Below are 25,094 nucleotides of genomic sequence, written 5' to 3'. Positions count from 1 at the left end.
ATTTTTTAAACTAGATACCCAAATGATGATTGTGGCCAAGTTTGGTTTAATTTGGCCCAGTAGTTTCAGAAGAGAAGATTTTTGTAAAAGTTAACTGCGACGCACGCCGACGCTGGACGCCGGACGCAAAGTGATGAGAAAAGCTCACTTGGCCCTTTGGGCCAGGTGAGCTAAAAAGTACATGAAATAAGCTTTCGAATGATATATAATACAGCTGTATGTCAGGTAGGTGCATTAAAGTTGTTAACTAGGCGTCTTTTTGAAAAATGTCACTTGCCTATCATTCTCGAAGACGAAATAAAGTTTCATAAAAAAGTTTAGCCATTGCGACCAGACTATTATTCCTAAGGTTGTATGCTGCGACTGCTGGTGAACAAAGCGACTAGATTATTATTCCTAAGGTTGTATGCTGGGACTGTTGGTGAACAAAAAACAAATAAGTAAAAGTTATCATTTTCAGTTCTTTAATACTTGAACAAATAGTAAAAAGAAAATGCATATATTTGCACAATAAGCTGATTCTCACAATACTCATCACATCAATATTTTGACTAAATATACTTAAAGCGTGTACTTTATAAACCAATAACATTCAAAATAGCTTTAATTGAATCAGCATGCTATTATCAATTTAGAAGGTCTTAAATAATATTTAACTTTAAAAACATTAACACATGAGGCCTTTACATATCAAACACAGATTCATAGATCCATTTCATAAAATAAACATGTAGCACCTCTAAGTAAATGGAAGAGACAATAAAACTTGTTTTATAACTTCTCAGTGTAGTATCAGAAATTCATGAAAAGCACAATAGAGGTTATCTGAATACATATAAACCAGTCACCAATGTCATGATATCTGCTCAAAGCTTTGTCCAAAATCTGGAAAATCCCCTTTTTATAAATAAAATCATATAACTCTGAAACCTAAAATCTAAAATTCATAAAAATCAAAAGGGAATTCACATCAATATATATGAACAATTCACTAAAGTTTCATAAGAATTGGTTCAAGCATGTTTGAGTTTTTGTCCAACATGTTGATGAGAGACGGAAGGACGGACAGACAGACAGACAGACAAGGGTTTACCATGACGTGTCCTGTAAATGGGCGTATAAAAACCTTCAACACAAATTTACATGTTTTAAAATTACAAAAGTATTACAACTATTGCACAATTTTAATTCCTGAATGGTTATTCATTTATTTTTAAACATATTTTCAAGGCAAAAACAAGAGTGCACACGTTAAAAAGTCTCAATTGTTTTACTGACCATTGATTTTATGTTGCAAGTCTTTAAGATAAGGGTTTTACTACAAGTATCACATAAACTTGACATTTGTAAAAGATGCAGGTCAAATAATTCCTCTCACAATTATTCTATACACCAAATATAGTTGATCTATTGCTTATGGTAATTAAAAAAGTCTTGAAACACGTAAAACTTTACAAATTTAGAAAATTAGTCAAATTCAGATTATACATGCCAAACAGACATTTTCACTGAATAATCATGCCATGCACCTATCATAGTCGACTTACTGCTTATAATATTTGACTAGAAGCTCTAAAGAGCCTATGTCGCTCACCTGGGTATATATGCATATTAAACAAAGGACACACATTATAGACAAGAATAGAATTGATGACAAGATTCTCTGTTTCAGTGATGGTGACTTGTTTGTAGATTTTACCTTACTGATTATGCTGTTTACAATTATCTCTATCTATAATGACATTGGCCTAGTAGTTTCAAAAGCTAGATTTATGTAAAAATTTACAAAAATTCATTTAAAGGGCAATAACGCTGGGAGGGGTCAATTAACAATTTTGATCATGTTGACTGGTTGTAGAACTTACTCTCAGTCTTCATGGTCTTTGCATATCAAATTTGCTGTTTACAATTTATGTCTTTCTATTATAATAAATATTTAAGAAAATAACCAAAAACTTTAAAATTTCTCAACAATGCAGGGGCAGCAATCCAACAAGGGGTTGTTTGATGCCTCTGAAAACTTCATGGCAAATAGGCCTTGACCAGAGGAACATTTTTTTTCCTCAGATTTGCTCTAAAACCTTTAGTGTCAGAGATATAAGCCAAAAACTGCATTTTACCCCTATGTTCTTTTTTAAGCCATGATGTAGGTTACCATTAATGGCCAGGGTCATCAGATACATTTTATTAACAAGATACCAAGTTTGGTTTAATTTGATCAAGTAATTTCAGGAGAATATTTTAGTAAAACATTTTTTTTAAAGTTAACGGAAGACGATGCCAAGTGATGAGAAAATTTCAGATGGCCCAAAAGGGCTAGGTGAGCTAAATAACAGACCAGAGTTGTAACATATACAATAATGAATACAGCTGTCTTAATTAAGTAAATCATGATTAGTGTATATCCTTAATATAATATCATTTTAAAGGCTTTAAATACAAAAAATAAAGCAAAAAATAAATGAATGTTGGCACACACCTGGGATCTTTAATAATATTTTACACATTATACAGAAGGTATGTACTGTAAATTCAGAAATTATTGTGTGCATTTGTTATTGCGATTTTGTCATTTAAGACTTAACTGCTATTTTAATTTTTACAATTTTTGGAAAAATTCTGCTTAATTCATATAAAATATTTTAAAATGTGAGTTTAAATGATTGCGTTTACAACTCTATCGCAATTTTCGCAATAAAAACCTCGCAATCATTTCTGAATTTACAGTATATAAATATTTCATTATTATCTAAATATCAACATATACTTTCACTTTGTAAAATACATTGGACTTAAAAAAAAAAAAAAAGTTCAACGTCTATCGGAGATGAGAATTAACAAGTGGCATTTGAGATGTTTGATTCTAACATTTCTGAACACAAGTTGATATTGCATAGCGTGATATATAAATGACTAGTTCTACTCAGCTAATTATTTATGTTATTTGTGTTTAATCAAGAGTGCAAAAGCTGAAATGTCTCCTGCTTTACTGACCATGATTGAACTGAAGTCTAAAGTCTTAAACAAAAAGATTATACAACAAGTATATCATAAGTGTATATTATAGTTGTCTTTAACACAACTCATCTTGTCAGACAATGATCTGTTACTGAGGTCAGACCAGATGAACCCTTTTAGATGGAAATTTTTGTTACATATGTTCTGCTCTGTATTGATCTGATGATTGCAGCTGATTTTTAATAGTTTGTTCATCTGTTGTGCTGTTACACCACTCTTGAATGAATATCTCTGATTTGCAACTACTGTTATACATGTAATTGAAACTTGAGAATCCTATTTATAGTTAACTTAAAAAAACGTAGAGAAATGCTCTCTTCAGTTGGACTATACCTTCACCAAATTAAGTTTGCTTTCTAAGCGATGTTGTGTAGTCCCCATAAAATTAATCAAATGTATTGGTACAAATGTATGCAACACAAGTGTTATGAGTACAGAATAAAATAAAAACTCAAACAGTATTGAAAGTAATAGTGTTGGTGTTAAACCAAGATGCAACTGGATGTACTTATGAACTTTACCAAAAAGAAGTTGTTGTTTAAATAATGAATTGAGGATATTGGGACAGAGGGTGTTTGCTGTTTGTCAACAAAAAAACGACAGCCATCTAAGATCTAAGGTAAAACTAAGGGCTTGCTATAAAATGCATATGTCAATAAAAAAAAAAAAAAAATCGGGAAAATTTCCCGAATTTTTCATTCTACTAATGAACTCAAAATCGTTAACTTTTTTTTTCAGATCTACTTCCTGTTCCGGTTTTCTCCGCTTTTGTGCAGATATCTGTCTTGTTTGCATGAGACTTTGAAAAAATTTATATTTATCAGTCTAGTAAAATATAAGATTGGATCTCAATACAAATTCAATTTTAATAATTGTTTGATATGAAAAAACGTTACCTGATGAAAGCGTTTCTTTTGTTTACATCGAATATGACGTCATAACTTAAAGAACGTCACAGCTAATTCCCTTACAACAGAATCAAAATCGGGAACGTTACGTACAGTATTTCGGTTTCTTTTATCAACGTGATTGAATTAAAAAAATAATACATACAGACTTCGTCCCCATTCACAGGTTATGCCTGCCTCATATTAGACTTTCTGTTTAGCTCAATATACGGTCATAAATCTAACAAGTTCGTGCTTGTGTCAATTTCTTTAAGCCAGTCATGCTTTTGTACCAGTGTGTTCCACGATTCTTGCGCTTTGGATATCATTCACAGTCCAATTTCCTGACACAAAGTCATTGTAATAAATAAAAATAAGAACGGTTTTCTAATCTTTTGTGACATACCGCGATTTGCGTTTTTAGACACATCGTTTTACTCATAACCCGAATATTTCATGCCCTTCTCGTAATCAATCTCTATTTTCGGTAGATGTTGATGTTATCATTGAGCAGCAGAATATATGTCGACTTAATCATTTTCGCTAGATTACTCGAAGAAATACAAAACCAAAGTTTGAAACAGGAAGTTTTGAATGAAATGAAACTATAGATGGTTACCGGTAACGGACATGAACAAAATCCGGAAATCGTAATTTTTTAAAAATAAAAAAATTCGGGGCGGGACGATTTCAGAGGGGCGGGCGGGGATGAAAATCTATCAATTAATTTTAATTGGCCTTATTGGAGAAGCAGCAAATACCAATTTTAATATGTCTTTGGTTTAACCCTGCCAGGTTTTGAACCCACCACCTCCTGCACAGGAGACAAACATGCTACCATGAGACTACTAAGGTAGTTATATTTTTTAACAGAAAAATTTGTTGTTCATGTTGTGCACTTTTGCTCCTTCTGCTAAGATGGTAAATGTTCTTTTCTTCCAATTTTAAAGAGTCTTTGTAGCATCCTAACATACACTTTGTCTTCAAGTCCTTTATTTTTTGTTTTTTTATAGTTGTAGTAGTTGATTGGAATCAATGAAGCAAACTCATAAGGAATACACTCAGGTCCATCCACAGATACTGGAATAACACGGTAAAATTTGTCTGAATCAGATAATGAATTCACTAAAAGGCTTTCATTTTTAAAACATGGCATCATTTCTGAACTGGACTTTTTAGTTTAAAAAATAAATATATATCTTGCCACATCAAAAAGGTTCTCATCACTGCTGATTTTACTACCTTTAAATAACATTTCTCGACTAAAACAAATCTTTATATCTAACTGCCATTCTTTATCTAACTCTTTAATATGCTGCAAGAATTCATCTGCTTCTTTTTCATCTTCTGTATCACATACTATTACAGCATCATAGATTTCTTTTTCTAAAAAAAAAATATAAAGATAATTTAATTTCAGTTCCATTTGTTCTTTATTATTGATTACTGGTTTATCTAACAGCATTTGTGTTGTTAAATAGCTTGTGGCTATTAGAAAAATATACAACCATTGAAAGGTTAAGAGTTTTAGATAATTAATGCGTAACAGGACTTGATAATTGGACTGGAAATCTGAGAGTGTACAGTTTTTATCATTGATTTTTACAAAGGAAATAAAACATGATTGTCTGTCCCTCAGGTTCTTATTGCAAATAAGAGGCTCGTAAGAGAGTGAATCGCTCATCTGTAATTTTTTGCTTTTAAAAAAACTTTCTTTAATGATTATTTTTGCTTTTAAATATATATTAATGAGTGGCTTAAAAATTTAAATGTTCTTTGAATCTGTGATATTTTCTTCAAAAGCAAAAAATGCATTTTACCCCTTTGTTCCATTTTAGCCACATGGCTATGTTTCTTGACAAACAAGGAAATAAAATACAGAAATTAATACTAGATACTCTCAACTCATTAAACCTAAGTTAGGCTGAATTGATTTAGCAGTTTAAAAGGAGAAGATTTTTTCAAAGAAATCAAACTAGATAAACAAATTATGAAAAATTGTCTCTGAAGGGCATTAACTCCTAAGGGGTCAATTGAAAGTTTTGGTCATATAAACTTATTTGTAGATCTTTATTTTGCTAAACATTAATAAGGGATTAAAAGCCTTTTTAAAGGACTTTATTGGTTTATAATTTGACCAATTCACTCACAAACAAATACAAGTTCAAAGGACTTTTATGATATGTTTGTGAGTGACTTGGTCCAGTTTATACACCAATAAATTCCTTTAAAAAGACGTTTAATCCTTATAATTCTTAAAAATGGGAGATAAAGAATATTTTTTTTTATACTAGTGCACGAATATATTTTTTGGTTAACGCAAAAATATGTATTCCATGAAATTTGCTATCTGATGAAAAATGAAATACAAAAACTCTTAATCCTTAAAATTATTGTTAGTGTTTATTATCTAATTAAACGATTAAAGCGAAGTGAAAATAAATGTTGTTAACATTGAGCCAGAATGTGTTATTATCCCCACCATCTTTTTAACATTTGTTATGAAAAGAAGTTTGGTCAAACAACGTCAAGAACAACTTCCGGAAGTCCCCTGGACTAATCATAACAACGCATTACCTAATATGCAAATCATATACAAATTATTGCTGTTTACAGTTTATCTTTAATTATCATCAATAGTATTATAGGTATTAACCAAAAACAGCAAAATTTCCTTAAATTTACCAATTTAGTGACAGCAACCCAACAATGAGTAGTTCGGTTTGTCTGAAATGTTGATAAATCTTGACCAGTTGAACATTTTCACCCAAAAACAGATTTGCAGTACAATTTCAGAGAGATCCATACACTTCAACACAAGTTATTGTCTGGAATCTAGAAAAATGCTTGTTTTTGCCCCCCCCCTCTTTTATTATTTAACATATTTATTTATAGTAAATTGGGAAACAAATCATTGCAAACTAGATACCATTGAGCTGGGAGCCATCTCTGTGGGCCCCGCTGTCAATAACGTGGGGTAAATAAGTTGTATGGATAATCTGATATGAAGCATTATTTGAAGTTATTACATAGTCTCCATACCTGCCAACTTTTCAAAATGCCCATGGGAGTTTTGCGTTCAAGATGGCTGTCATAGTCCTAAAAAACCTTCAAGGGGGCCTGCAAATACATTTTAATGTTGTTTTTTGGCTTCTTCATATTTTTATAAGCCTACAGTCATTGTAAAATTGTTTTGTTTAAATTGTGGACAAAATTGCTCTTTCAAATTTTCGATTTGTAGCCTCCATGGGGGAAATCCCCCGCAAATAGTGACAGTTGGCAGGTATGAGTCTCATGTGTGATTTTATTCTAAGATTTTAAGTTAAAACTGATAAATATTCTCAACTTACTTTCATAGTATAATAGTGATATGACTGCATGATGTGAACTCATTGTTGACTACTCTAAGGTGACTTTTGGATATATGGATTGATGTTTGAACAATATGTTTAAAGGTGCTGCCCAATTGATATTTGTCACATATTTTTAGAATTATGACTTCAATATATTATGTCCCACCAAAAAAGAATGCCAATTAAATGTTAAAAAATTAAAAATTGCTGGGGGGCTTCAACTTTTTGAAAAATATGGATTTTACTTTAAGAAAAATATAACACAAAGAAGCAAATTATTTCACCCTCTGGTGTTGGTTAAAATGGATGTCAAGTATAATATTTGAAATCATAACGGTTCTCAAGATACAGAGCGGACATGATCTTCACCACAGGACACGGGGTTGTTAACTGCTACCAACGTTTTTTTTACCTTGACCTTTGACCTAGGAAGTTGTACATACATCATGACACGCCCTCTGGTGGTGGTTAAAATGGATGTCAAGTATAAACTTTGAAATCATAACGGTTATCTAGATATGGAGTGGACACGATCTTCACCACAGGACACGGGTTGTCAACTGAAACCAAAGTTTTTGACCTTGACCTTTGACCTAGGAAGTTGTACATACATCATGACACACCCTCTGGTGTTGGTTAATAAACATGTTAAGTATTAAGTATAAAATCATAACGGTTATCTAGATATGGAGCGGACACGATCTTCACCACAGGACACGGGGTTGTCAACTGAAACCAAAGTTTTTGACCTTGACCTTTGACCTAGGAAGTTGTACATACATCATGACACACCCTCTGGTGTTGGTTAAAATGGATGTAAAGTATAAACTTTGAAATCTTAACGGTTCTCAAGATATAGAGCGGACACGATCTTCACCACAGGACACAGGGTTGTCAGCCGAAACCAAAGTTTTTTTACCTTGACCTTTGACCTAGGAAGTTGTACATACATCATGAAACGCCCTCTGGTGGTGGTTAATAAACATGTAAAGTATAAAGTATGAAATCATAATGGTTCTCTAGATATGGAGCGGACACAAAGTTAAAGTGTTATGGACGGACGGACGGACAGACTGATCACTATAGGGCGGGGCCCTAATTATATTAATCCTTTTCCATTTTGCTACCCCTCCTTCCTGAACATTTGGGGCAACTAACCCCAATATTCAATCCCAGCTTTCTTTTTCTATTATGCTACATTGCATTACAATTTCAGAGAGTCAATAATCCATACACTAAAACAAAAGTTATTGTCTGGCAACTACAACAAGAGGCTGTCACAACGACAGCAAAACGGATTTATTAACATTTATTTGTGTCCTGCCAATATCAAAAGAACCATAACCGATGAACAGTGAAAGTGAAAATTGTCAATATCAAATTTGACCTAAATTTTGTCATAAGTATCAACATATTAAAATTTAAAATGCTTAGGTTGAATGGTTCATGATTAAATGCAACAACATGAATGGAAACGCCATTTGTCGATCTTTCAAGAACCATAACTCCTGAACGGTAAAAGACAAAATCGACATTATTGAACTTGACCTCCATTTTGTCATCAGTAACAACATATTAAAATTTGGGAAGCTTTGGTTGAACAGTTCATGAGTAAATGCAACGACACGACTGGAATAGTCATTTTTCAATCTTTCAAGAACCATAACTTCTGAACGGTAAAAGTCAAAATCGTCATTATTGAACTTGACCTCCATTTTGTCATCAGTAACAACATATTAAAATTCGGGAAGCTTTGGTTGAACAGTTCATGAGTAAATGCACGGACACGACTGGAAATGCCATTTTTCAATCTTCCAAGAACCATAACTCCTGAACGGTAAAAGTCAAAATCGTCATTATTGAACTTGACCTTCATTTTGTTGTCAGTAACAACATATTAAAATTTTGAAAGCTTTGGTTGAACGGTTCATGAGTAAATGCACAGACAACATTTGGTTGTGACCGCCCGACAGCCTGCCGTACATCTTCAAATCAATAACCGACCATTTTTCTCACAAAAATCCGGTTAAAAATGCTTATTTGGGCCCCTTTCTTGCCCCTTTTTCTTAAACTGTTGGTACCATAACCCCCAAAATCAATCCCAACCTTCCTTTTGTTGTTTCAAACCTTGTGTTTTAATTTCATAGATTTCTATTAACTAATACTTAATATATTGCCCAGAAACCAAATGTCTTTGGACTATCCAGACAACGACATGATACTTATAAAAGACAGCAAAACAATTTGCTTTTGTGGTTGTATAAAAACTAACTTGACCAACATTTTTAACCTAAAGTGGGACAGATGGACAGACAGACCAAAAATCATTATGCCTCTTGATGGGGCATGAAAACGATGATATTTTTTTTACTTCAGTTTGTAGTTTAATTAAATCCCATTACATTCCATTCCTGGTACTTGGCTAGTCAGAAATAAATAAAGAACAGGTTTACAAAACAAAACAAAAAAAAATTATTTTGCACTGGATTTTGGTTATTTAGATATCAAATTACATGCGTTTAAAAATTTAAACTCATTATATTTCCCTTTTTACCAAGTCTGACTGAAGTCTTGTCCCACTATCTAAATGAACTCATACTAACGACTTTGGTCAATATGGGTTACAAATGGTTAGTTTTTTCCGCAGTTTTAGTAAAGACCATTCCATAACATGAAGTTTTTACCTGTTTTTTTCAATGAAGGGCTTTCCGTCTGACTTGTTCCAGTTTCTTCTTCAGAAACAAATATATTGTTTTTTGAAGCACATGCATTTGTATCTGTGATTTCGGTCTTTTCTGAAATATAGACCTTGTGTAAATGCAAGTATAACTTAACTATGCAAGATAATAAAATAAACCAGATGCTCTGCAGGGCGCAGCTTTATACGACTGCAGAGGTCGAACCCTGAACAGTTGAGGCTAGTATGGACACAACATTCAAACTGGATACAGCTTTGAATTTGGATTGTGATTAAATAGTTGACACAGCATAGGTTTCTGACACAGAATGAATGTGGTCTAATGAACTTAAAATGTTTTTTTTTGCTTTTGAGCAATTCACTATGCTGTTGGATATTAATCCTTTGATATTTGAAGAAATTTTCTTATTCATTTCTGAAATCTGAAATAAGAAAAATTGAACCCCACCAATTTTTTTTCACCTTCCCCTTTCCCTTATTCCAAAAATGATCTCAATTCAAATTTCTAATGTAGTTTTCAACAATAACTATTCATTTAAATACATCATAATCTATAAAATGTCATACAGTCATGATTTAAGTTGATTCGACTACTATTCTGGACAAAGAAAGATAACTCCAATATATTGGCAAATTTACAATGAAGTTCATTAAACTAAAGTTTTTTGCAAATTTCCAATGAGTTTATTAATAACAAAGTTTTTGGCAAATTTCTAATATACATAGTTTAAGAGCAGTTTAGGTGAGCTATTAAAATGAGTTTCAATTACCAACCTTTTAAATTATGTTTCGTACTTAAGTAATTGTCCATAAACCTGGAAACCCTTTTCCCCCCTTTTTTGCACGTTATTCCTAAACAGTTTGAGCCATAACTCCCAAAGACAATTCTTACCATCCCTTTGTGGTATTCCAATATCCAAAATCTAAATACATGGTTAGATTCATCATATCAAAGAACCCCAAGGCAAAAATTCAATTTTTGTTAAAATCAAATAAAGTTCAATTTTGGACCCTTTAGACCTCAATGTGGACCAATTTGATAACCGGTCCTAAATATTAAAAATCTAAATACATGGTTAGATTCAGCATGTTGAAGAACCCCATATATTGAATTTTTGTTGAAATCAAACAAAGTTTAATTTTGGACCCCAATTTGGACCAACTTGAAAACTTGGCTCATAATGAAAAAAATAAGTACATGTTTAGATTCAGCATATCAAAGAACCCCAAGAATTCAATTTTTGTTAAAATGAAACTGAGTTTAATTTTGGAGTCCAAAATTTGGACCCTTTGGACCTTAATGTAGACCAATTTGAAAACGGGAACAAAAATTAAGAATCTAAATACATTTTTTATGGTCATAAATCTTGTGTTAAAATTTCATAGATTTCTATTAACTTATACTAAAGTAAGTTATTGTGCAAAAACCAAGAAAAATGCTTATTTTGGGACCTGTTTGTGCCCCTAATTCCTAAACTGTTGGGACTTTTACTCCCAAAATCAATTCCAACATTCCTTTTGTGTTCATAGACCTTATGTTAAAATTTCATAGATTTCTGTTTACTTATTCTAAAGTTATTGTGCGAAAACCAAGAAAAATGCTTATTTGGGCCCTTTTTGGCCCCTAATTCCTAAACTGTTCGGACCAAAACACCCAAAATCAATCACAACCTTCCTTTTATGGTCATAAACCTTGTGTTTAAATTTCATAGATTTCTATTAACTTTTACTAAAGTTAGAGTGCGAATACCAAATGTCTCCGGATGACGACGACGCTGGATGACAATGCCAACGTGATACCAATATAAGACCAAAAATTTTTCAATTTTTGCGGTCGTATAAAAATTACCTCTCCTAATGTCAATTTCTATTTTGTAAAAGATTGAAACTTTCATTCCTAAATTGTATACTTGTTTTCATCATCCATTGTTATACAATTAATCTAAAGCATTATTCAGCTGCTTTCACCATGGTAAGTATTGGGTCAACAGTTGATAAGCATGCTATATCAAAATAACGATAACAAAAAATATGATTGCCAATGAGACAACTATCCCACAGTGTGGGAACGGAACTGTATGGTTTTTTAATATTTTGATCATTTGGGAGACTGTCAAGCAGGCTCTGACATTTGAACAAACAAGTTACTTGATGAAAATTGATGTACTCAAATGTTACTATACAACATTTCTCCTGCAAATTTCGGTAATCAAAACATTCTATATGTGAATATGAACCAATCAAATTAAAAAAAAAACAATATATATGCATTCAAGCGTTTTCCTTAGAATGATGGAGCTATGAGTAAATCCATCAAAATTGTCACACAACAGCAATAAACAAGAATGTGTCCCAAGTACACAGATGCCCCATCCTCACTATCATGTTCAGTGGACCTTGAAAATGGGATTAAATCTCTAATTTAGCATTAAAATTAGAAAGATCATATCATAGGGAACATGTTTACTAAGTTTCAAGCTGATTGGACTACAACTTCATCAAAAACTACCTTGACCAAAAACTTTAACCTGAAGCAGGACGAATGGACAATTGGATGGACGAAAAAACAAACAGACGGACAGACACACAGACAAGAAAACATAATGCCCATAAATGGGGCATAAAAATGACCAAAAAACAAAAACTTAACTTTGACCACTGAACCATGAAAATGAGATCAAGGTCAAATGAAATCTGCCAGTTGGACAATTGTACACCTTACACCAAATATGTAGACCTAATGACTATTGAATCTGATAATATGGACTTGACCTAGAAAACTTAACCTTGTTCACTGATCCATGAAATGAGTTCAAGGTCAGATGAAAACTGTCTGACAGTCATGAGGACCTTGCAAGGTAAGCACATACTAAATATAGTTTTCATATTACTCAATATTAGAAAGAAATTAACATTAATTACAAAAATCTTAACTTTATCCAAAGTACCAGTAGTCACTGAACCATGAAAATGAGGTCAAGAACAATGATCATATGACAGACATAAATTGGTAAAAATCATCATTAAAGGACAATAACTCTAATAAAAAGTTGTATGACAATGTTAAACTTGTTAAAGTCATATGAAACGAGTGACTTGTGAAAAATAATGTTTATCCAATTCTTGAACCAATGCATGTATTATATCATAAACTTAGTCCTCTGTGCACGATTTTTTACGCAAATATATAGTATAATCGTAATTTTTTTTCTTCTCTGTCTATTATGATTTAACAAATATTGCTGCTCATTAAATGCCGTGTTTTGAAGCCGAAGTTTACTGATTGTCACCTTATAGTAAACAATCAACAAAAAGCAGGGAATTGAGCACCTGTTTAACATGAACAATCTGATAATTACTTATTTAAATGACAGATCCATGCACATTGTGATCACCAGATTTTTTAAGAGGAGGGTCACGCTAAGGTCACTATGCATACGGAACATACTTCAGCGAATTGCTTCCTGGCAGCAAGCACTTAAAAATAAGTGAACTTCTTCTAAATGTGGACAAATTGAAGAATTTTCCTCAGAAAAAAAGTATATGTACATAAGTTGTATAATGAAAACTACCCATTTAGTAAAAAACATAAGCATCATTTTTTTTAATTTGAGGTTTCATATGACTAATATTTTTTGTGTTTTTATAAATTTATGGTCATTTTTTATCATTTTTTCGGATAATAGGCCAATTGTTTTATTTAGGCAATAACTCATGTAAGAAGTCGTCTGACAGTTTTGACATAATGTAAATAAGTAGTTTTTAACATTCTGAATATTTTTGTCCCCTTTTAGGAAATCAATCTAGGAATACTGAATAAGTAAATGATTTCTGAAAAAAAATGCCTTAAATGTAAGATAAAGTATGATATCTCTAACAACCAAACTGGAAAATTAAAAGAATCACAAGAAGCTTCTTTTCAACATTTCATACATCGTTGAGTGCGGGATTTGTAAATAATGAGCTGCACCATGAGTGCATGATAGGCAGGTAGCTTTTTCAACGAAAACTGTTCCATAACTCCTTCTTTCCCAACCATTGATTTTATGTTGATAGTCCTAAATATAAAGCTTTAATACTTTTAACACATAAACTTAACATGATCCAAGAAAATGAGGTCAAGGTCAGATAAACCAAAGAGACATACACAAACACCTTACAATCATTCAATAAATTAAACATGGTTGACCTATTGATTATTATAGTTCTAAGAAACAGTCTTAGTAAAGAAAACTTAACATTGACCAATGAACCATGAAAATGAAGTCAAGGTCAGATTAACAACGCAAGACGGACATGCGCACCTAAAAATTAATCTATGCATTAAATATAGTTGACCTATTGCTTATAGTATCTAAGAAACAAACTTAGCCATGAAAACTTAACATTGACTAATGAACCATGAAAATGAGGTCAAGGACAGATGATACCTGCTAGACAGATATAATACACCTTACAATCCTTTCATACAACAAATACAGTTGATCTATTGCTTATATTTAAAGAAAAACAGACCAAAACAGAACCAGTTGCTTCGCAGGGCGCAGCATTATATGACCGCAGAGGTTGAACCCTGAACGGTTGGGGCAAGTATGGACACAACATTCAAGCTGGATTCAGCTCTAAATTTGGATTGTGATTAAATAGTTGACACAGCATAGGTTTCTGACACAGAATGAATGTGGTCTAATGAACTTAAACAAAAAATTTTGCCTTTGAGCAATTCACTATGCTGTTGAATATTAATCCTCTCAAAAAAATGTTTGAAGAAATTTTCTTTTTATTTATGAAATCTAAAATGAAAAAAATTGACCCCCAATTTTTTTTCACATCCCCCTTTCCCTTATTTCAAAACTGATCTCAATTCAAATTTCTAATGAAGTTTGCAACAATAACTACTCATTTAAATACATCATAAAATATTAAAATGTAAAAAAAGTGCTTGTTATTACTGAATGGTAAAGATTGTTTTAATCTATCAGTTGGTAGTAAAAGTGAATATACATTGTATATTGTATAAAACAATGATTTAAGTTGATTCAACTACTATTCTGGACAAAGAAAGATAACTCCAATTGGAATTTCTTGCTATTGCACAATATTGTGCAATTAGATATTTCTTGCTATTGTGCAATACTGTGCAATTGAAAATATTTGCTATTGCACAATACTGTGCAATTGAAGATTTCTTGCTATTGCACAATACTGTGCAATTGAAGATTTCTTGCTATTGCTGAATACTGTGCAATTGAAAATTTCTTGCTATTGCACAATACTTAATATAATAATTTTGGATCCTGATTTGGACCAACTTGAAAACTGGGCCCATAATCAAAAATCTAAGTACATGTTTAGATTCAGCATATCAAAGAGGCCCAAGAATTCAATTTTTGTTAAAATCAAACTTAGTTTAATTTTGGACCCTTTGGACTTTAATGTAGACCAATTTTAAAACGGGACCAACAATTAAGAATCTACATACACAGTTAGATTTGGCATATCAAAGAACTCCAATTATTCAATTTTTGATGAAATCAAACAAAGTTTAATTTTGGACCCCGATTTGGACCAACTTGAAAACTGGGCCAATAATCAAAAATCTAAGTACATTTTTAGATTCAGCATATCAAAGAACCCCAAGGATTCAATTTTTGTTAAAATCAAACTAAGTTTAATTTTGGACCCTTTGGACCTTAATGTAGACCAATTTGAAAACGGGACCAAAAATTAAGAATCTACATACACAGTTAGATTCGGCATATCAAAAAACCCCAATTATTCAATTTTTGATGAAATCAAACAAAGTTTAATTTTGGACCCTTTGGGCCCTTTCTTCCTAAACTGTTGGGACCAAAACTCCCAAAATCAATACCAACCTTCCTTTTATGGTCATAAACCTTGTGTTTAAATTTCATACATTTCTATTTACTTATACTAAAGTTATGGTGCGAAAACCAAGAAAAATGCTTATTTGGGTCCCTTTTTGGCCCCTAATTCCTAAACTGTTGGGACCTCAACTCCCAAAATCAATACCAACCTTCCTTTTGTGGTCATAAACATTGTGTTTAAATTTCATTGATTTCTATTTACTTAAACTAAAGTTATTGTGCGAAAACCAAGAATAATGCTTATTTTGGCCCTTTTTTGGCCCCTAATTCCTAAACTGTTGGAACCAAAACTCCCAAAATCAATCCCAACCTTCCTTTTGTGGTCATAAACCTTGTGTTAAAATTTCCTAGATTTCTATTCAGTTTTACTAAAGTTAGAGTGCGAAAACTAAAAGTATTCGGACGACGACGACGACGCAGACGACGACGCCGACGACGCCAACGTGATAGCAATATACGACGAAAATTTTTTCAAATTTTGCGGTCGTATCAAAATTGAATTCAATTTTTTTAATCACATCCCCCTTTCCCTTATCCCAAAACTAATCTCAATTAAAATTTCTAATGGAGTTTGCAACAATAACTACTCATTTAAATACATGATAAAATATTAAGATGTAAAAAAACTGCTTGTTATCACTGAATGGTAAAGATTATTTTAATTTATCAGTTGGTAGTATTAAGTGAATATACATTGTATATTGTATATAACAAAGATTTAAGTTGATTCTGGACAAAGAAAGATAACTCCAATTAAAAAAAAATCTTGCTATTGCACAATATTTTGCAATTAGATATTTCTTGCTTACTATTCTGGACAAAGAAAGATAACTCTAATTAAAAAAAAATTTGCTATTTCACAATATTGTGCAATTAGATATTTCTTGCCATTGCGCAATACTGTGCAATTGAAAAGACTTGCTATTGCACAATACTTAATATAATAATTTTAGATCATGATTTGGACCAACTTGAAAACTGGGCCCATAATAAAAAAATCTAAGTACATTTTTGGATTCAGCATATCAAAGAACCCCAAGATTTCAATTTTTGTTAAAATCAGACTAAGTTTAATTTTGGACCCTTTGGACTTTAGTGTAGACCAATTTGAAAACAGGACCAAAAATGAAGAATCTACATACACAGTTAGATTTGGTTTATCAAAGAACCCCATTTATTCAATTTTTGATGAAATCAAACAAAGTTTAATTTTGGACCCCGATTTGGACCAACTTGAAAACTGGGCCAATAATCAAGAATCTAAGTACATTTTAAGATTCAGCATATCAAAGAACCTAACTGATTCATTTTTTGTCAAAATCAAACTAAGTTTAATTTTGGACCCTTTGGACCTTAATGTAGACCAATTTGAAAACGGGACCAAAAGTTAAGAATCTACATACACAGTCATGACAGTTAGATTCGGCATATCAAAGAACCCCAATTATTCAATTTTGATGAAATCAAACAGTTTAATTTTGGACCCTTTGGGCCCCTTATTCTAGCTGTTGGGACCAAAACTCCCAAAATCAATACCAACCTTCCTTTTATGGTCATAAACCTTGTGTTTAAATTTCATAGATTTCTATTTACTTAAACTAAAGTTATTGTGCGAAAACCAAGAATAATGCTTATTTGGGCCCTTTTTTGGCCCCTAATTCCTAAACTGTTGAAACCAAAACTCCCAAAATCAATCCCAACCGTTCTTTTGTGGTCATAAACCTTGTGTCAAAATTTCATAGATTTCTATTAACTTAAACTAAAGTTATAGTGCGAAAACCAAGAAAATGCTTATTTGGACCCTTTTTGGCCCCTAATTCCTAAAATGTTGGGACCAAAACTCCCAAAATCAATAACCTTGTGTTAAAATTTCATAGATTTCCATTCACTTTTACTAAAGTTAGAGTGCGAAAACTAAAAGTATTCGGACGACGACGACGACGACGCAGACGACGACGCCAACGTGATAGCAATATACGACGAAAATTTTTTCAAATTTTGCGGTCGTATAAAAACGTAACACTGAGAAATGAACTGTGTCAAGGTTAAATAATAACTGATATGTACAGCATAAAATATTTCCATACACCAAACAAAGTTGACCTATTGCATATAGTATTAGAAAAAAAGACCAAAACTCAAAAACTTGACTTTGACCACTGAACTATATAATTGAGGTCAAAGGTCAGATAACACCTACCAATTAGACATGTACACCTTACAATCATTGCATATACCAAATATTGTTGACCAATTGCTTATAGTATCTGATATATTGACTTAACCATCAACCTTGTTCACTGATCAATGAAATGAGGTTGAGGTAAAATGAAAACTGTCTGACGGGTATGAGGACCTTGCACATACTAAAAATTATCCTATTACTCATAATAAGAAAGAAATTAACATTACAAAAAAAATACTTTTTTTTCAAGTAGTCACTCAACCATGAAAATGAGGTCAAGGACAATAGACATATGATAGACAGAAACTTCGTAATATAAGTTATCTATATACATATAATGAAGCATCCAGGTTTTGTAGCTTCCTTAATATAAAGCTTATAAGGAGTTAGCTAACGCCACTGCTGGATCACTTTACACCCATGTCAAGCTTTCTGCAACAAAAATTGTAGGCTTGACAAAAAACCTAAAGGGAGGCAATTTTACTAAATATAAACAGGCAATCAAGTGTTATGAAAACTGGTCAAAGCATTTTGAAGTTGTTGACCAAAAACTGGAAAAAATCCTGAACAAAAATATTAAGAGAACGGAAACCAATTTTGGGACGTACAGACGGACAAGGGTAAAGTTTAACGGCCCCTTCCCTACAGCAGGAAATTTGATACACACTGATTTGCCCGCATAGCTGGTTATTACAAAGTGTGTACTACATTTTTTATGTTATTTCAAAGACAGAAAAATATTAGTCATTCCTTATCACTTAATTTTAAATTTCAAATTAAGCTGGAGTAAGTCATGAAAAAACATTGATAACGTCACAGTCACATGACAAAATTATGTCTATAGGCTGATAGACAAAACACTGTCAGCCAATCATATAAAGACATGTTACATCCAAAATCAAATTATTTAATTTCTACAGTGGATTCATATCTATTTGTCCGACATAAATTTTATAATGGTTTCATGTGCATGAACCACAAATTTAAGTATTAAATGAATTTTTTTAAAGGCTCATTATTATTCAGATTCTGGCAAAACCACAAAAGACAATATCAAGGACATTACAATATCAAATTTCTGTAATAACTCTCAAAAGATTGTGATGTGGTTGGAGAAGGTATAATAGCTATAAGTAAGTCATTTACCCCTTTCCTCCATAATGATGCCTTTTGACTCCTGTGTAGTACCTCAGTTGAAACGCTTGACTACGAAATGTCTGCATCAGACTTAATAAAATTTGTTTCCAATATGAAAAAGATATTCATAAGAATATCTGACTTAAATCAATTTGATCAAAAATTTGTTTTTTTGCAGTGCATTAATACTTTAAAGCATATTTTCAGCATTAAATTGAAAAATCCTATGCAAATCAAGTGAGCAAAAAAAATTCCATTGAAGAAAGGGTTAAAACTAACAACGAAAAAGCATTATAACAGTTAAAATATTTTTTTACCATGATGTTTAAAATGAAAGAATGTAGCATAGCTATGTCTTTTTTTTGCTTACATTTGTCACAACTGTACTTCTGGAAAAGGAATACAAGACTCTATTTTATAAATAAAGCATGAGTATAACAGGATCAGGGAACACAGTAGGGTATACATGAATATGACAGCATTATAAAGTTACAATACTTTAAGATGTTTTTGGCTTAATATTTTAATTCTAACATATTGATATATAGTTTTTTTAATATGCAAGTGAAATATACTATTAGTATCTACATATGCAATTTGCAAATTAGGAATTCATGCAAATAGAACAAAGTGCTTGTAAGCTCAGTTTGTATGATTTAATGAGAATAAATATGATAGTGTTAATGAATGAAATTTCTTCATACACATGCAAATGATTTGTGTAATTGGAGTCAACCTTTGAATGACACAGTCAAACCCTATTGTGTATTAAAAGCCTGATACATCTTATGAATATATATGCTATGTCAAACTCAATTTCCAGCTATTCAAGGTTTTTTTTATACAGTAGCATTTGATTAGACACACATTTCAATTGGCATGTTATACTAGTATGACATTATAATTATGACACAACTATAGACTAATTTCTAAATCAGATCTGAAAATTGTTCTTACGCGGGTGTGTTCTCAACGAGGCACTGCGGAAGATGTTTTAGTGGGTGTAAATAAATGAGGAATGTGGACATAGAACAAACATGATGCCCCCACTTGCATATAACCTTATAAAGGGACGCAACTCAAGAACATTAAAAGTGATGCTACCAAAAGTTGAACTTGATCTGAGTTTTCGGGTAAATAATAATGTGTACCAGTTTCATTACATTTGGTTGAGGCAAACTCAAGTTAGAGAACAAAAACCAATTTAGGTACATACAGACATAGGTACAGATGGACAGGGGTAAAACTTAATGCCCACTCCATTACGACAAGGGCTTAAAACAAGGATTTGACTATATCCATAGGTAATGACTCCAATTATACTGACCAGCTTCACAGCTATTCTACGTTTCTAATTATGCTCAGTTTTATACATGTTATATACCTGATTTCTATCAGATGAACTAATCCATATATGAATGTGGACTGTATAGAATAATTTAAGACCAATAGCTTATATATTTGATTGTAGCACTGTTTTACCAGGCATTCGAATAACTTCTGTTTTTCTCATTGCATTTTAGATGTTCCAAAGTATATTTCACCTCCTGTTAAATAAAGTTTATCTTTGTTATTTGATCTTGATATCTGATTATCTGAGCCGTTGTTAGGAGCCGGATAAAGACTGTATTTTCTGAAAAGAAATGTTTTTGTATGAGAAAATTTCTATTACTTTTACTTAGAATAAATTAATCAACCTTATAAGAAATCTAAACATGAATCAAGAATGATTGAATAGAACAGCTATTAAATTGACTTGTTCTTTTTACATTGTTTTAGTATTCATGAATGAGGTTTAAAAACATTTTTAAAACCATTTTGAGTATTTCTGATGCCAAATCATTTGGTTCCATAGAGAGACCTCTTTACATAAAGTATGTCAGAGTGTGTGTTGAAAGAGGTAGTGGTCAATAGATCAGACACTAATTATAGATTATTGCTATTTTTACGAAATTTTCCTTTCATCTTACTGACTGATAATTTCCTTTCTCATCATGATATGAAAAATTATCACTAGAAACTTAGGGTGCACCAGTCTGTTGTCAATGAAATTAACAACAGCATCACAGGTAAAATAGCAATGAAAAGATTATCATTGGTCATCTCAACTGTATTGCTTTTCTAACTTTTGCCATACCAGCTTAAGAGAGAAAATCAATCTCATTAAGATGACTAAAGATAATCTATAATTGTTGTTTATAATCCCAACGAGATTGATTTTCTCATTTGAGGTGATACAGTGAAAGTGAGAAAAGCAATTGAGTTGAGAGGACAAATGATAATGCCTTTATCGCTATTTTACTTATGATAATGCTAATTTCATTGACAACGGGCATGTGCACCCTAAGTTTCTAGCAATAATTTTTCATATCACTCTACTGAGCTGAGAAAGGAAATTATCAGTCAGAATAATCAAAGTAAATTTCATAAAATAGCGATAATGACTATAATCTTTGCCATAAATTTCCAAATAAATTATTCAAAAAAAGTAAAAACAGGAGACGTACAATGCCATAAAACACAAAAGGTTTTCTTAAAGTATCATTGACCTTAACTTCTTTAATCTTAAGGAGTTACCAAGGCAAACAGCTACAATAGATGATATAAGTCTAGACAGAGTATAAAACTACATGTATTACATTGCGTAATCTAATTAAACACTGTTTATAAATGAGTTTAATCTTAAAATGAAAAAGAAAATAAATCAAAATATGTGTTTAAAAATTGATTACTAACATTCTTCCTTAAGTGAATGATCTAATTATATAACCTTGCAAGAGAAAACATGCAGTATGTGTAAGGCTATACATACATGCATGCAATTGGCTGATTAATGTTGCAAAAAAAAACCCTAAAGGAAATATCTGACAATAGTTATTAGATAAGGATGGCAGATTGTAACAGCCAATTAATAACAATGATGATTGTTGCAAAATGAAAACATTTCTCAAGATAAATACATATCCATAGCTGAAAATAACACTCTCACCATGCTGACTTTTTAAAATTTATTGATAACTTTACTTTAAAAAACTAATTGTTATTAAGATGAAGTATATATGTCATTCATGTTATTGGGTAGTATTTTCAATTTTTAGGAAGTTTGTACATAATATAGATTAATTTCAAACTTTCCTGAACATTGCTTGTAAAAAAAAGTTGGTATGTCACAGTAAGAACCAATTGTTCAAGGACTTTATTTATACATATTGGTCTTGGGTCAAAATGTGTAACTCATTCATAAATGAAAGCCTTAATATGAAAGGCTGTTAAACCAATAGCTGCCAAGTAAGTTTTCCTGTGACTTTTAAGTTTCATCCTCCATGTCCACATGCATACCTATGTAAAACAATGAAACCTGAGGCAAACTGGTGATTGAAATCCAATTTTTGAGATGTACTGGACAGACAGACAAGGGTAACACTTAATGTCCCATCTGCTATTTTGAGGGCATAAAAACCTTTTCTACAGATTGTGTTTTTTCCCTTTTCGCTAATAATGAAGCTTTATACTGATGTCTTTACAAGCTGAACTGTAAGCTATATATGGCTCATGATCAATGATGACCCCCCAAAAAGTTTTGTATAAACATGAATCTCATGAGGGATTTATGTGAAAATGGTAAATCACAGCAAAGATGAAGCTCAATAACAAAAGTTCACACACTGGAAAACCAGTATCAACATATAATGTATTAATTTAACAGGAAATTGATGAGCCATGCATGTGAAAAATCATTACACAGTGTAGCAAGGTCATAAGAAACTTGATACCTGATTTGCAGTGCCTGAGAAAAAGGCAACAAAGATTTTCATGGAATAGTGGGAATAATGTTCTAAAATCTAAACCAGGATTCTCCCCAGAATATGAAATATAAAATCTGACTGTATGGAGATGTAAATACAATAAACTAAGTCTGTCAATTTTGAAAATATGAAATATATTTTTTTTTAAATTTGCTCAATATGCTTTCTCTTGATACCAAAGGTTTGTAACAGTTACCCGTCTCTCCTAGGATTGCAGCTGTTAGTGTCAAAATGTTATGAGGACTGCCAAATATTGAGTTCATTTATCAGTAAAATACCAAAAAAATATAAACATGATAAAATAAAATGCTTTGCTGAGTGCAGCCTTAAATGATCACAGAGGTCAAAGCAAGAACAGTTCCGGCAAGTTTTGACATAATATTCAAACTTGATACTGTCTTAATTTGAATTGTGATCAAATCATTTACATTTATAAAGTGCCTAGAAAATCAACCTAACGATGTTAGAGTAGATTTGATTCGTAACTTCCTCCCCGGCGCCGGGGCTGGAACCTGTACTTTATTTTCTAACTTCTACGACAACACCGCCTAGCATTGCGCAGAGACCTTATCCCCTCCTCTAACTCTAGCTTATAAAAATAAGCTTTCGTTTCCGGAGGTGTTACCTTCTTGTAGGAATTAAACAAGGATCTCTGATACAGTACACGAAGTATTTATTTTTAGTGTACAGAAATGATCATCTACTCATCTCTTCAGTATAATTGCAGGATGCTAATCTATTTTTAGAAGCATACAATCACTGTAAATAAATATATGTATATGTCTGCCTGTGTGTAGTGACAACTGCAAATTATACCTTGTCCATCGGATTTCTTATGATTAAGAAATACCAGGCCTTAGAATATGTATAAAGTGCCTAGAAAATCAACCTAACGATGTTAGAGTAGATTTGATTATTTTCATGGGGAGTCTCGAAGAACGCATCCTTTCGAATGTACCATACAAACCCTTGTCTTGGCTCCGTTATATTGATGACATCGACATCAAATGGAACGAAACTGCAGAACGTCTGCAAGAATTTCTCGATTTCTGTAACAACTTTCATCAATCGATAAAGTTCACATCTGAAGTTTCAAATGAGAAAATTGCGTTTCTCGACACCACCATAACTTTAGAAAACGGAGTCATGACAACCGACCTTCACACCAAAAAAACTGATAAACACCAATTTCTCTCTCCGAAGAGTTGCCACCCGAAACACTGCTCCCGGAGCATTCCGTACAGCCAAGCCATCAGGTTAAAACGGATTTGTTCATCAGAATCAAAATTTAACCATCGTTTGGGGCAACTCAGACAGCAACTTAAATCAAGAGGTTATAAGAACAAAAATATTTCAGAAGCTTTCGGTAAAGCAAAAGAAAAAGACCGAACAAACCTACTTGAATACAAAGAAAAGACGGCCCAGACAAATACAATCCGGTTTGTTGTTAGCTTTCATCCTGACCTGACAAATCTTTCATCAATTGTCCACAAACACTGGCGTCTTATTGAAAATGATCCTTCCTTAAAAGAGATTTTTCCATCACCTCCCGTTATGGCTTACCGCAGACCCAAAAACCTCAAAGACATTCTAATAACATCCAAAGTATCTAAACAGGAGATATCAACAATCGGATGTTATACACCATGCGGAAGGTGCAATTGTAAGTGCTGCAGAGTCGCCACTATCGAAACCCAATTCGTCAGCACAGTCACAAAGAAAAAATACAACATATTCATAACATCAAATTGCAAAACGCAAAATTGCATTTATGTTCTAACGTGTGGAACTTGCAAAATACAATATGTTGGTGAAACAGAAACACCATTTAACATCCGACTAAATAACCATCGGTCATTTTATACAAAAGAAAGGAACTGCCCAATTACAAGACACCTTTTAAGAGTAGGACATGATTTTGAAAACGTCACATTTCAAATCATTGAGAAAAATCAAAATTGGGATACACAAGGAAGACAAAAAAGAGAGAGATTTTGGATGCACCAGTTACGAACTCTTGAACCTGATGGACTCAATGAGAGAGACGAAAAAAGATTTAAAAACAAATCAAAACCATAATTATCTTGAAATCATACAAATTAATTTATAGAAATTCATACAA

The 25,094-nt window shown here is 32.2% G+C and overlaps 1 protein-coding gene across 2 annotated transcripts in view; it reads right to left on the bottom strand.

Annotated features, from left to right (window-relative positions):
* Positions 1 to 447: 447 nt before the first annotated feature.
* The window catches only part of LOC143067790 (uncharacterized), a 48,337-nt gene continuing 23,690 nt past the window's right edge, over positions 448 to 25,094 (bottom strand). Inside the window, exons 5-6 of one of the 2 annotated variants that reach the window (XM_076241326.1) lie at positions 9,943 to 10,053; positions 448 to 5,291 (exon numbers count right to left, since the gene is read on the bottom strand). In XM_076241326.1, the coding sequence (XP_076097441.1) occupies positions 5,086 to 5,291; positions 9,943 to 10,053 (317 nt within the window). In that variant the 3' untranslated portion in view covers positions 448 to 5,085. Of the gene's footprint in view, positions 5,292 to 9,942; positions 10,054 to 20,169; positions 20,800 to 25,094 lie in introns of those variants that run through there. The other variant, XM_076241327.1, reaches the window with a different exon arrangement.

This window comes from Mytilus galloprovincialis, chromosome 3, assembly GCF_965363235.1.
Source record: "Mytilus galloprovincialis chromosome 3, xbMytGall1.hap1.1, whole genome shotgun sequence".
Lineage (NCBI taxonomy): Eukaryota > Metazoa > Mollusca > Bivalvia > Mytilida > Mytilidae > Mytilus > Mytilus galloprovincialis.
This window is presented reverse-complemented; position numbering and strand designations above follow the sequence as displayed.